The 13,606-nt window shown below is 38.4% G+C and overlaps 1 protein-coding gene across 1 annotated transcript in view; it reads right to left on the bottom strand.

The window, feature by feature from the left end:
- nell2a (neural EGFL like 2a) overlaps positions 1-13,041 on the bottom strand; it is an 82,343-nt gene extending 69,302 nt beyond the window's left edge. The window contains exons 1-3 of the mRNA XM_053641460.1: positions 12,844-13,041; positions 12,533-12,667; positions 3,601-3,751 (exon numbers count right to left, since the gene is read on the bottom strand). Of these exons, the coding sequence (XP_053497435.1) occupies positions 3,601-3,751; positions 12,533-12,667; positions 12,844-12,895 (338 nt within the window). The 5' untranslated portion in view covers positions 12,896-13,041. The remainder of the gene's footprint in view (positions 1-3,600; positions 3,752-12,532; positions 12,668-12,843) is intronic.
- Between the last annotated feature and the right edge of the window lie 565 nt (positions 13,042-13,606).

Below are 13,606 nucleotides of genomic sequence, written 5' to 3'. Positions count from 1 at the left end.
AAGAACTTTCTCGTTTTTCAATACTTTTAAATTTTATGATATTTAATATTTGATGATGGATCAGAAAAAGGGAGGTGTGTAACGTAAGTCCTGTAAGAGACAAGGTAAGAGACAATTTGACTACAAACAGAAATTCCTGAAAAGTCAGTAAATACTTAGAGCTTGTATGGAGCAGGAATTAAATTGTTTAGTTAGAGATTTATTATAAACAATTCTAATTCTATATATATATTTGAAAGATAAGCAAAAACAGACAGCCAAATACTATAACAAAATCATAAAAATCATAGACAGGCTAGTAGGGAAGTGAATATACAGCATGCTGCATATTTTACGCTATCTGCAGAAGCAGGGGCCTGGACATGTGTCCCTGGGGCGCAGCAAGCAGCTGGAGGACATCACATTCTCCTTTAATGACAATAAATGTGTCTATCTCCTTCCTAGATATGCCATGTAGTGTAATAACAGCCCAAGAGATTTACAGTCCATGCCGGTAGACTTCAGTCCTCACCACTGACACCGCTGTGAAAGTGAATTAATACGTTATGCTGCTTTTTAGCTTTTAAGTGAAGCTGAACATGTGCACATTTCAAAAAAAGAATTTACTCGAAGCTTCATAAAATAAACTGCTGACACTATCACGCTCAAAAGATGCATTTATGTGAGCTGAATGAAAAACACATCGATTCTCTAAAAACGCCTCACATGTTGTTCTTCAGCAGCATTACATCCGAGTTGCTCTATTGAGATTCAGTAAGAGGAGTGACATTAATGGAAAAAGCTGCCAACATAGTCATCAGCTGCACTGCCTGTGCAGACCAGCAATTTTTAGCTCTCTCTCTCAAGACTACTCTTAAGAGCATTATTCAAGAGAAGCCAATTACTGACAGGCGAGTGTTGATTTATCTACACACCAGATCTAATGAGTTATTTTTCTTTTTGCATTGCATTTTCTGCCAGCTTAAATCTGACTACAGAGAGACATATTACTACAGGAGTTAGCGTTGTGTAGCAACGGGGTGTCGTGGACGTTTATGCCTGCTTTATCAGCAATGCATAGCAAAGGAACGAAACACAGCAAGCACGCTGTTAAAGAAAACCTACGCTGTGGTGTAATGTTTGGCTCCTTTAATGTATTAATGAACAACACGTCATGCCTTTGAACCGTAAATTTCATTCCTGTTTGTTATTGATGTTAAAGCGGGTATAAGCAGTCATTCGCTCTCCAGCCTCACTTTCTTCTTTCTCTTGAAGTTAATAAGACAAAAAAACGCAGCTTGTCATGTTCCAAAGAAACTGCAAAGCGCTAAGCCTTCTGCAAAGCGCTAAGTGCTGACACTACAGACTCCTTCGATTAATGTTAAATAAACAATTTCTTTGTTAAAGGACAAAATGTTTTTTAATCTATTTATTTATTTATTTTTGATTATGTGAAGCATCTGCCATACACGTCACTGTATAACTATAGAAATAAGATTGGAGCGCATGAAATTTAACCTGTGATTTGAACTACAGCTGGAACAACTGTCAGAGTTGCTACTATAAAAAATAATTACTCAACATCTGACCAATCAGGTTTGACAATCCAATAGTGCTATAGTAATAAGTGTAGTTTAACACCATCTTTTTTAAACATCTTTATTTTCTAACTTCCATGAATGCAGCACTGCTGGCATAGCAGTGATAAAGGTTATACTACTGTTGTTTGTTCATGTCGAATTCTGCAGCTGTGCTTAGTGCTTAGTCTATTTTTTTTTCATAGCAGTGCATATAATAAGCATTCACACAGTTTCTGGTTTAAAAAAAAAAAACACTCTTCATTTCACAAGCATTTACGCTCTTAAAGGCCCAGTTTATTATTGAGTTATTCATCTTAAGGCCTAGGATTTTAAAGGGTTATATTTCAACATTTCAACACACTGATATACATAATATATACAACACACTCAAATATAATTTGTGCATTGTTCGTAAGATGAAAAAAGTTTTTAAAAATTTTTTAAACTCATTTTACACAAAAAAGAGGACATAAAATGTCATTTCCGCCTGTTTTGGGGTGCCCGTGTTCAGCATTGAATTTATTTGTGATGTCACACTCCACAGTAGTGGTGGTTAATGGCTCATATAATGGTAGACACTCAGGACTTGTGTAGTATGTAGTATTTCATACGTATTTCTTTTTTTTTTTTACCTAGCCTACTAGGTTTAAATGTTATCATTTTACTGTTGCAGTTGTGTACAGTGTTTTACTATAATAATACTATAATAATAATTTAAAAAAAAAAAAAAAAGGTTTAGCTGTACTGTCTGTTTTATCTATGTACCAATGTTGTTGTGGAGAGGTGTAAATTGTTTGTCCAGCACAGAGTTCACACCCTGCCCCTTTCCCATATCCCTGCTCACCAGCAGTTAAACACAGAGTCACAATACTCTACATACAGAAACCCAACAGTGTCCTGACTAATCTTATAACAGACTTGCAGCAATAAAATAATTCATTGGTTTATACTGATTGAACATGTCTGATAAGTCGATTTCAGGATGCCAGTGCACTGCTAGAAAGGGTTAACATGTTCCTTCATTCGTTCAACTTCAGTAACTGCTTTATCCTGATCAGGGTCATGGTGGATCTAGTGCTTATCCAGGAACACTAGGCACGAAGCAGGAATACACTCTGGATGGATCCAAGCAAGTCCATCTCACAAACAAATCTGCACTCCACGTGTTCTTAACCAGAGAACCCAGAGTTAACCTGTGTGGACATGGGGAGAACCCATGTGCAAAACCTAATACAAAGAGCAACCCTAGCTCTGAAACAAACTGGGAGCCTTAGAGATGTGAGACAGCAACACTACCCGCTGCACCACCATGCTGCCCCACATTAACCATATATAATATTGTTATTAATGAAAAACATTTTATTCTATCATCACGTAGCATAATTTATGTGGGTTTTGATACCAGTAACTAATAGTTTAGAAAAAAGAACACCTCTTTGGAGAGTTTGAATAGAATTAGCAGACTAGGAAAGTCAGATCAGAACAGTGTTCTAGTGTCAAGCCTGAGTAGAGTCTGCTGAGTGGTAATTCTAGCCTAGACTTGGAGGAAATAAAAAATTCTAATCAGCCTTTTGGGTACAGAAAAATGATCACTGTGCAGAGAGAAAAGTCCTGATGAGGAGTGTAGGCTAGAGAACAACACAGCAGGGAGAGAGAGAGAGAGAGAGAGAGAGAGAAAGAGAGAGAGATAATCACTGTACTACATACTGCTCTACAATGGGAAATAAGCTTTCTCAATTGTTAAGAAGCATTCAATAGGAGGACTTGCTCTCTAACCCTGCTGTATTGTTCTCCATACATAAATTATATACCGCACCCTCACATTATCCTGACACATATTTCAGGTTCACATTTCTAGACTATACAATACACACTAGCCAATAAAGAATATCATTTCCTTAACCAGAATATTAAACATTACATTAACCAGCCATTTTTCTGCCCTGGAGTGGAACTGGCAGATGTATGTATGTGATAATAATTATTTGATAGCTAAATAAATAATTGCTACTTGTTGAGGAGTGAGAAGCTCCTGCATTACCTCTGTTCTGCATGGTGGATTGAGAAGATGGCTCCAGAGTTGAGCAGCTTCTGTTTCAGAGTCACAGCCATGGTAAACTCAGTTCTGCCTCTCAGCTTCTGCAGCATAGTCTGAGTCGTCTCTTCGGGTACCTTCACATTCCTGGAGTAGCCTGCCAAGAGCCAAGGAACATTAGGGTAAAGTACAGACTCAATTCAGACGGCTTGGAAAATGTGTGCATGAACTTTAGTAAATGTGTCTCTGCAGACAATATGTTTAAGAGGTCATCTAGTGGTATTAGAGATTCAGATTATTTAAAACTACGAAAATAACATCAGGGAGATATGAAGGTCGGGTATGTGGTAAACAAGATGCAGCATGGATTTATTTTTTAATGTACTTGGGAGGTAGGGGCCACAGAATATAAATACAAGAGACTCTTCATTGAGCTGTTTTTCAGAAAAAAAAAAAAAAAAATTCATTGAAAGAATATGCAAACTATTTGAACACCAAAAAATGTAGAAACATGCTATTAAACAATAAAACAAAATATTTAGAAATGGGTTCAACCCACTAAATGTTTTGCGAATTGTCACAAATGCATTTATTTGGTGTGTTAAGAAAAGATTTATGGTTGACTAAATCTAATTCACAGTGGAAATAATTAGCATTTATGGTTATGAGGTAAAAGAAATGCTGATTGCTTTTAAAAAGTTATTTGTAGCTGGAACTGGAATCCTTGGTAAATATGAGCAAAGAAGGCTGTGAAAAATTGTCTTTATTGTTTAACCTTTTGATCCTTTTGATCTTTTGTTTAAAAAAAATCACAAAAGGTTAAACAATAAAGACAATTTTTCATAGCCTTCTTTGCTCATATATACTAAGGGTGCCGATATTAGTGGAGAGCACTGTATGGTTGTGTCTGAAACATAAACCATGGTGCCTTTTAAGGTTGTATTTGGAGACAAGAAGGCATCAAATCATGTCTGAATGTCTGAATATATGTCAAAAGGCACGGAATGTTGCCCTCTGACATATAGCCTTCCTTTCTAACTTCCTAACAAGCTGGGATATGTGAAGAAAAGAATTTCACTGTGCTGTAAAATATCAGCCATAACATTAAAACCACCTGCCTAATATTGGGTAGGCCCACCTTGTATCGCAAAAACCGTCAAGCTCTGACCCGTTGAGGCATGGATTCCACAAAACCTCTGAAGGTGTGCTGTGGTGTCTGGCACCAAGATGTTAGAAGATCCTGTAAGTTCTGTAGGTTACAAGGTGGGGCCTCCATGGATCGGACTGGTTTATCCAGCACATCCCACAGATGTTTGATCAGATTGAGATCTGGGGAATTTGGAGGCCGAATCAACACCTTGAACTCTTTGACATGTTCCTCAAACCATTCCTGAACAATTTTGCAGTGTGGCAGTGTCTGCTGAATGAGGCCACTGCCATTGTTGAATACCGTTGCCATGAAGGGGTGTACTTGGTCTTCAACAATATTTAGGTAGGTGGTACGTGTTAAAGTAACATCCACAGGAATGTCAAGACCCAAGGTTTCCCAGAAGAACATTGCACAGAGCATCATACTGACTCTGCCAGCTTGCCTTGCATTTTTCCTGCTTCCAACACATCAACTTCAATTTGCTGTCTAATATATCCCAACCCTTGACAAGTGCCATTGTAATGAGATAATCAATGCTATTCACGTCACCTGTCAGAGGTTTTAATGTTATGGCTGATTGGTGTATATGTGACAAATAAAGTCTTCTTCTTCTTCTTCTTCTTCTTCTTCTATCCCATAATCCCATGCATCAGCCTGCCTGTAAAATAATGGCAGTGGAGCTCACCAAGAGGGAGACAAAGTGCTTTGTGGAGAAATTAGGTATATGTAATTATTTTTATTTTATTTTGTCTGAAGTGGTCATAGAATATTCATTCTATTTTCCCCAATGACACGGAATTGCTGTCTCTGAAGCCAGCCACAAACTATTTATTTACAGGTTTCTTCATAACTATCTTACAAGTAACAACTAACTTATAAAATAGCATAGGCATCAAGGCGGCTCTTTTTAATATATTTATGACAACACCACTGGACAAACACCACATGCTGACACAGATTGCCGTTTTTCCTCCATTAATTCCAATGTGCATAAGCGGACTCAGGTTTACAAGGACTGTACATTAAGGCAGCAGTAATTTATTTGCGGTCACTTGTACATTACTGATTTTCACTTTATGAAATTCTTGAACTTCAGAATACATCCAGATGGGATTAGGTGCTAGAGGTTTCTCATGCAAGAAGGGAGCAGAGAGATTTTGGTTAGGTTTTTCCTTGCCTCCCTCCTGAACTTAGCCTCGTTCCCAGTAATACTGAGCAGAGGCACTGCCACTCTAATGGAGGCATCAATAAATTATCAGGTTCCTCAGACGTGATCACATCAAAGGGTTCACTGTGGCAACTGAGGGAAGCCGTGACACACTTTTGAGATCCAGGCAGCCCACTATGACAGCGCCATCTCTTCAGTAATACTCATGCTGTTCCAGATGGCGAGGGGATCCAATTAACATAACGCACAATACAAAAAAATTTAAAAGACTGGCACTGAAAGAAAGAAAGTGAGAACAGAAAGAGCCTTTGTGCCACACAACAGCAGCAAACAATACATTTATAACACTATTTACTGTCTTCAGCACTATTGAGCCTAAAGAGCATGGCTGAAGCACATTGAACACTATAACATAGTCTTTTATAATCATTTACAGGTAAATATAGCAGTACCGTAGTTATTTTGGGGGTTTTGGAATGCTTTTTTGCTAAAACCCATGAGTGAATCTCTAGATACAGAGAGGTTGCCTAGCCAAGAAAAGAAGCAGTGGATTTAAAGCTGAGGAGAGGGAGTCTATGAATCGTAATTGAAACCATAGTAGTTATTTTTCAGACTTTACTGGCACTTTAATGACACATTCTGACAACAGTTCAGCTAGGTGACAGTTGACTTTAATATCCATGGACCCAAGATCATTGGGAGGTGCTCTCCTGCCTGTTATGATAGTGACCAAAGTAGTAGTAGGAGGCATCTCAGCGTGAAAGATGAAAAAGAAGGGACTCTTTTAAACAGAATTAAATGATACTATTTATGTATTATTGAAGAAAAGACCAAACTGTTAACTGAATGTGTGTAATATACTCAAAGACAAGGACTGTTGTTCGATTTAATCCCACCAGGGCTTTACTCTGCCTGCATTTCTGCCTTTAGAGAACCATCTTCAGCTTTCAAAAAGAGGAACCTTTCATGTTTACACAGAACCACAGGGTCTTCACAGGGGGAGAGCAGGAAGAATAGAGGACAGTGGGGGAGACAGGGGTCCAGCTGCTCAGGATTTCCAAAGTGCATCCAAAAATGACTGTATCCATAGAAACAGTTCCTCCCATATGTTTCAGACCCTTCAACCGCTCCCAGTCCGAGAGATTGGTCAATTATCTCAGTAACATGACAAAAAAAGAGGGAAACTGAAGATGTACAGATGGATGAATCCTTTTCTGTGACGGCCCATGCTATGAAACGCTCTTTCTCTTGCTGGTCGGCCACACCAAGGTTAAATCAATATTTTCACTGCACGAGATGCAGGCCGATTAGGTATTGGCAAGCGACTACAGAAGGTGACCACCTGCTCTCAATAGGAGATGCTTCATATGCCACTGAGAAAAGCCAGAGACAAAAGCTCACAGCGCTCACTGCTCATATGGTCAATCAGTTAGGCCGTATCATTTCTCTCAGCAGAAAACAAGACACTCTAAATTCTAAAATAAAGCAGTTTCAATGCTTTAAGCAATATTCCTTCATAATTATGGATGTAATTACATTCCTAAAGCCTATCATAATCCAGAGTATTACAAAGAAATCCATTTAGACTTCTTTCCATAATATAGCTGAGACATCTGGAAGCATCTGCAGAATAATTCATAGAAACGCAACAAAGGGGATATCGATAGGATTCATGGGAAACTACGATTTAGACAACAAATCGACATTCTAATCCTATTCACAGGTGACGTCTTTTATGGTTTAGAACAAAGCAATGAAAAAAAGTAAAGAATTATGTATTGATATGTATTTACAAAGTAACCCAGACTTATCCAGTTATCTTGCAGTTGTTATTCTTTTTGTAATAATAATAATAAGAAGAAGAAGAAGAAGAACAACAACAACAACAACAATAATAATTACTTTCATTGACATTTTCAGTTCATACAAAAAGGCAACTAAATGCAACTAAAAACAAGAAAACAAGGCGTACAGCAAGAAATCACAGAATAAATGTATGCACAAAAAAGTAAAAAGTGCTGTTTAATTCTTAAAGGTGTGTTTTGAATAAACTATGAACCATATGGTGTAGTAATACAACACCTGACTAGTTCCTAGAAGCTAATTAATCTAGAAATATGTAAACCCACTGTATAAAATATTCAATATATTGGGAAAATGAAGGGGGAGGGGATGGGGGGGGTTCTGTGCTATTTGGATGGGGAAAAAATGACAGTATTAGTATTAATATTATGAATTATTTAAACTAAACTTCTGATACACATATATGAAGGATTTCCCAGTCAAACTAGTTAGGTGTCAGTTACTGTTAAACTATCCACTGAAAAAGAGCAGCATAATCTATGCCAACCCTTATCCTAGATTCCAAGGACGCCTACAAAGCTAAAAACTGTTATTACACACACCTTCCCTTGGGCAATATGAGTAACATATGGAGGAACTGCCATATTCAGCTTGATTATCCAAATGAAAAACCCTCGGCAGACACTCCATCCAGCCATCACACGCATTCAGACTGCTGCTGCAGTCTTAAAACCCCGGCTTTATCAGTGCAGCTATTTGGCTGCAACTATCATGAATCCCACACCAAAGGGCACCTTCAAATCTGCTGGGATGGCACTTTGAGCAGCAGACTCTGACTGACTGTCCTGTGATGGCCTGTAAGGGTAAAGAGGATGTCTTTGTCCTTGGACGAAGAACTTACAGGAAGAAAAGAGTGTGACTATAAACTGTGTAAAAAAAACTGCCCAATGCTTTCGGCTGTCGTACACAATCGGATACAACTGCAGATATGCCTGAAACAATATAGACCAAATGGTGCAAATCAGCATCCTGTAGAAAGTTGTTTTCTTGAACGTCAGTGGAGTGAAGCTTATAAAACTAAGACATGTCCATATGGAGGCTCCTTGGTGCGCAACAAAATACAGAATGAAAAAGCAGCAGATAAAGCATCTGACATTTGAGGATGCTTTTAATTCAGAGATGTCAGACTGCAGAGTTTAACATTCTACCTCACTTAACACAGTTTATTTACCTCATCAGCTAATTAGCAAGGCTTTTTCCTTGTGCTCGATTTTGTGTGTTAGAAGAAGGAAAATAAATCTCTTTAGGGCTTTCCTCCTCCCTGACCACAGTTTGGCACTTCTGTTTTTCATACATAACCAAACACTGACAGTCCTAACAACATGACAGTTTACACTCCTCTCAGTTCAGCTTCTTTCCTCCTGCATTCATTCCACTTGTCCCAATTAGGAGAGGTATACATGGCTGAGGCTCTCTAATTTTATCCCATCAGTCCCTCGGGCCTATCTAAATGTCAGTCAGAGCAACACCCGTTGGTGCATTTACATATCAAGCTTGTTTTGCGGAATAGGTGTAGGTGGTGTGTATTAGTGTATTTGTATGTGGGAAGTAAGAGCTGGTTGGTATGTGAGTCTTGCTCTAGAGAGACAGAGCAAGATGAAAAAAAGGTGCGAGCGAAGGCTGGAGAGATACAGATAGAAGGAGAGAGAAGGAAGCAAAGACAAAGGACAGAAAGAGAGAATATTTACAGAAAGGTAGTCCATTTCCAATAGTGAAATGCTACAATATAATCTTTGTTCATTGACGTAAAATACATTTATTCAACTGGAAAATTAAATATGCGTGTACTTTTAAAAAAAAATGTGCGGAACTGTACATTAGTAAAGAGTATCATACAGGGGGTATACAGTAACCAAGCTTTTTGTTTACAATTTTCTGGGTCTATCACCGGGTTTTTAAAGAAATGCTCAAATATCTTCATCTTTACTATTGAACATCACCAAGAATAGACATCAGACGCACTACATGTATAAATAGGCCACTGCGATACACATCACAAAATAACATAACAGGCTGTTGTGTATTCTTTTAAAGTTAATGTTACTATATTGCTTTTTTTTCTCTCGTGTCTGCCCTGTCACACAGAAACACAGTCTTTTGTTTGAATGCGGCTCCATAGGGCCCAAGTCCCTCCACGCTGCAAGAATATTAGCCTCCTCAAAAAACAGTAATGAGCATACTGATGATGTGTTACATACAGTACATTTGCAGTCCAGCTATGTGATTTATTGTGGTGCAGGAAAGAAAACTACGCAATTATTGGCATCTTTCAAGATCTGCAAAAAATAATTGGATCAAATAAACATTACACAAAATTATTCAAATTCAACTGGAAAAATGCTTCATTTTCCTCTAATAAAAATATTATCTTAAACAATACTGTTCTCCTAAAACACTGTGAGGAGGAAAAGCCCTAGGACAGCAGTTTTAGAACTGCATTTTTCGGGTTGCCAAGTTTAAATTCAGCTATGAAACACCAATATCCATCACAGTCAGATGTTTGTAGGACTAGCATGAAAAAAAAACCTTTCCAGACAACAAATCACAAAATGCAGTGCCTGAACTTCCCCAAGTGTCACTGAGCCTACAACTGAAATCACGCACTGTGGTCTTGGAGTTTAAGACATGGCCACTGAATATTTCAATAAAATAATGACTCTAAACATGCATTTAAATTAATACAGAAATGATTATGGGCAGACAAAATCAGAGTATTGCAATAACTATCTCAAAATGAGATACTGTGCATGTTTTGTAATGTCCAAGATCCTCTAAAAGTGTCCTCAAACCAGGTTAGACATTTCCAAAAGCAGCTCAATGTTTTCATCTTATCCAAAGACCGAATAAAAATAAAACTATACATATGTTTATGTTTAAAATATCACAGACTGTATGGTATTTTTCCATAAATTCATAACCGCTTAATGAAATTGTGTTGATTTTTGTTGCTTTAGCAAGAGTGTAAATCAGGGGAGTCAGACGCCAGTCCTGAAAGGCCAAAACCCTACAGGAATGTCTATTTTCTCTCCTCTGAAGGTCTTGGTCATTAGCATATGATCTGGATCTGGTGTATTGGATGAGACAGAATATTAAACTGTGCCATGGCCTTGCAGGACTGGAGTCTGACACCCTGGACATAGTAAAGAATAATGATCATTTAAAAAACTCTCCACATACCAATGTGCTTAAAATTATTTATTAAAAATGATGTTTGTGTGTGTGTGTGTGTGTGTGTGTGTGCAAAATGCCTGCATTTAAAGTAAGATATGATGCAAAACTCTCCCACATGCTTCCACAGAGCATATACTAGCACCATTTTGTTCAAAGTATGTTCTTTTTGTACTATATGTATGGTCTTGTATGAATTATAGTACTTTTAGTATAGTATTTGAACATACAAACCACAATTATTTGGAATTAAACCTTTTGCAATCCCTGGACATGTTTTAACAGTGCATCACTACTCATAGTGTTAAAAGAACATAATACTGAGGATGGTACCACTTAAAAACCATGAAGAAGACTTTGAACTGCAACTGATATAATGAGTTTTTACTGGCCACATATATAGTAGAACACAGTGAAATTCTTTTCTTCACATACCCCAGCCTGTCAGGAAGCTGGGGTCAGACATGATACAGTGCCCCTGGAGCACAGAGAGTTAAGGGCCTTGGCCAAGGGCCAATAGTGGCAGCTTGGCAGTGCTGGGGCTTGAACCCACAACCGTCCGATCAGTAACACAGAGCCTTAACCGCTAAGCCACCACTGCCTTATAAATGTGATATGAACAGATTTGTGATGATGGCTTAGGACTACAACTGCCATGAACAGTTCTGTCCTCAAGTTTCCTGGTTATGAATTTCCTGGTTACACAACTGCACTTTTTGACCAAGTAGCACACGGTTAAAGAAGGGAATTATTTATAATTAATTCATCCAGTGTCACCCAGATGAGGATGGGATCCTTTTTGAGTCTGGTTCCTCTCAAGGTTTCTTCCTCCTTTCGTTTCCTTGCCACCTTCAGCCTCTGGCTTGCTCATTAGGGATAAATTTTAAATGTATATCCTGAATGTACACATTTCTGTAAAGCTCCTTTGTCACAATGTCCATTGTTAAAACGCCATGCAAATCAAATTGAATTGAACTGAATTGAAAATAGCACAAGCAATATAATATTATTAAGTGTGTTGGTAGATAAACCAACCTCCTTGTCTTTTCCATCAACTCACTTAAGACTTATTTTATTTCTTGTTCTACTTCGATCTTTTAACACTGTGTGTAGTGATGCACTGTTAAAACAGGTCCAGGAAGTGCATCACTACTCACTGTGTTAAAAGAACAAAATAGTACAAGAAATAAAATAAGTCTTAAGTGAGTTGCTACATATACACTTCTCTTCTGTTCTGTTTTTTTGGTTCTTAAATCAAGTTTGATCATAGCATGGAAATAACAGCAGAACTATTGGATGATGCACCACAGCATTGTCAGTATATTGTGCTTCAAAAAGCAGATCCGCTGTCTTGTTCAGTGCTCTATGGAAGCCTGTAGGACATGGTTTTGTGTGCTGTAACTCATTTTTAAGATGTGCAAAAAAAAAATGTTTTGGTTTCCTTTGTTAGCTGATGGATTGATTGTAATGAGCTTGAACAAGCTTTAAGTAATGCATGTAGATCCCTATATATTTCAAGGCTCAAAGAAAGAAAGAAAGAAAGAAAGAAAGAAAGAAAGAAAGAAACAGCATACAAGGTTTGGTGTTACCTTGAAACAGGAAGGCTCTGGACTCATCACTGAAGCCCTGCACCTGTGAAACTCCCTCATACTGCTCTCCAGGGCTGAAATCTTGGAACACACTGATGCGCAGCGCAGGATCCACACCAAACCCTGCAACTGCAACTGCAAGCCCAACACAAAAACATCAGCACCTCACCACTGCTCTTAAATAGTGGATTTCCTCAAAGAACTACTAGAAAGCTCCGTTTGAATGAAGTTCCTTTGTGGCTACCTTTTGGATAGCCTATGAGCATCACTTGTCTCGCCACAAAACGCACATTAACACCATGTCTACCTACCTAAGGAGACGAAAAGTAGTCCGAACGCAACCAGGAACTGTAATAAAGCCATGGTGGATGGAATTTAGTCCATGTTTTTATTTCTCTTCCCAAAAAATGAGGCGTTTTGCGCAGAAGCAGCGGTCCGTGTGGTTTAACGCAGTGCAGCCTTATACATCCCGAGCTGTTGAGCACCGCATCAGGGCAACATCAGCTTCGAGGCACTAAACTATAATAATAATAATAAAAACTAATAATAATAATTATAATAATAATAATAATAATAATAATAATAATAATAATAATAAACCCCTCCAATGGCAGAATGTGTTATCCGCAACAGAAACTAGACTGCTCTACACACGTGGGAATGTGGACTGAAGCAGAGCAGTTTGCTGAATCGTTCCCTACCCTAATCCAAGAGGAGAGACCAGGAGAGAGAGAGAGAGAGAGAGCAAACTGAGTCCCCCTACTGGTGTCCCGGTGTTTGACACACCTCAACTCTTCTGTTAAAGTCTGATGTACAGCAGTAACATTATGCATCCACTATATGGCTCACTACATGTTCCTGGACACCTGACAGCACACCCATATGTGCTTGTTAAACATCCCATTCCAGATTTAGTCCCCTCTTTACTGTTATCTCTTCTGAAAAGGATTTTCACACGATTCTGGAGCGTGGCTGTGGGGATTTTTGCCCATTCAGCCACAAGAGCATTATTGAGGTCAGGCAGTAATGTTGAGAGACGAGGTCTGGGGTGAAGTCAGCATTCCAGTTCATCTC

The sequence above is a fragment of the Ictalurus furcatus genome, chromosome 14 (assembly GCF_023375685.1).
Source record: "Ictalurus furcatus strain D&B chromosome 14, Billie_1.0, whole genome shotgun sequence".
In the NCBI taxonomy this organism is placed as follows: Eukaryota; Metazoa; Chordata; class Actinopteri; order Siluriformes; family Ictaluridae; genus Ictalurus; species Ictalurus furcatus.
Note: the sequence above shows the minus strand (reverse complement) of the source record. Positions and strands in the feature narration are given on the sequence as shown.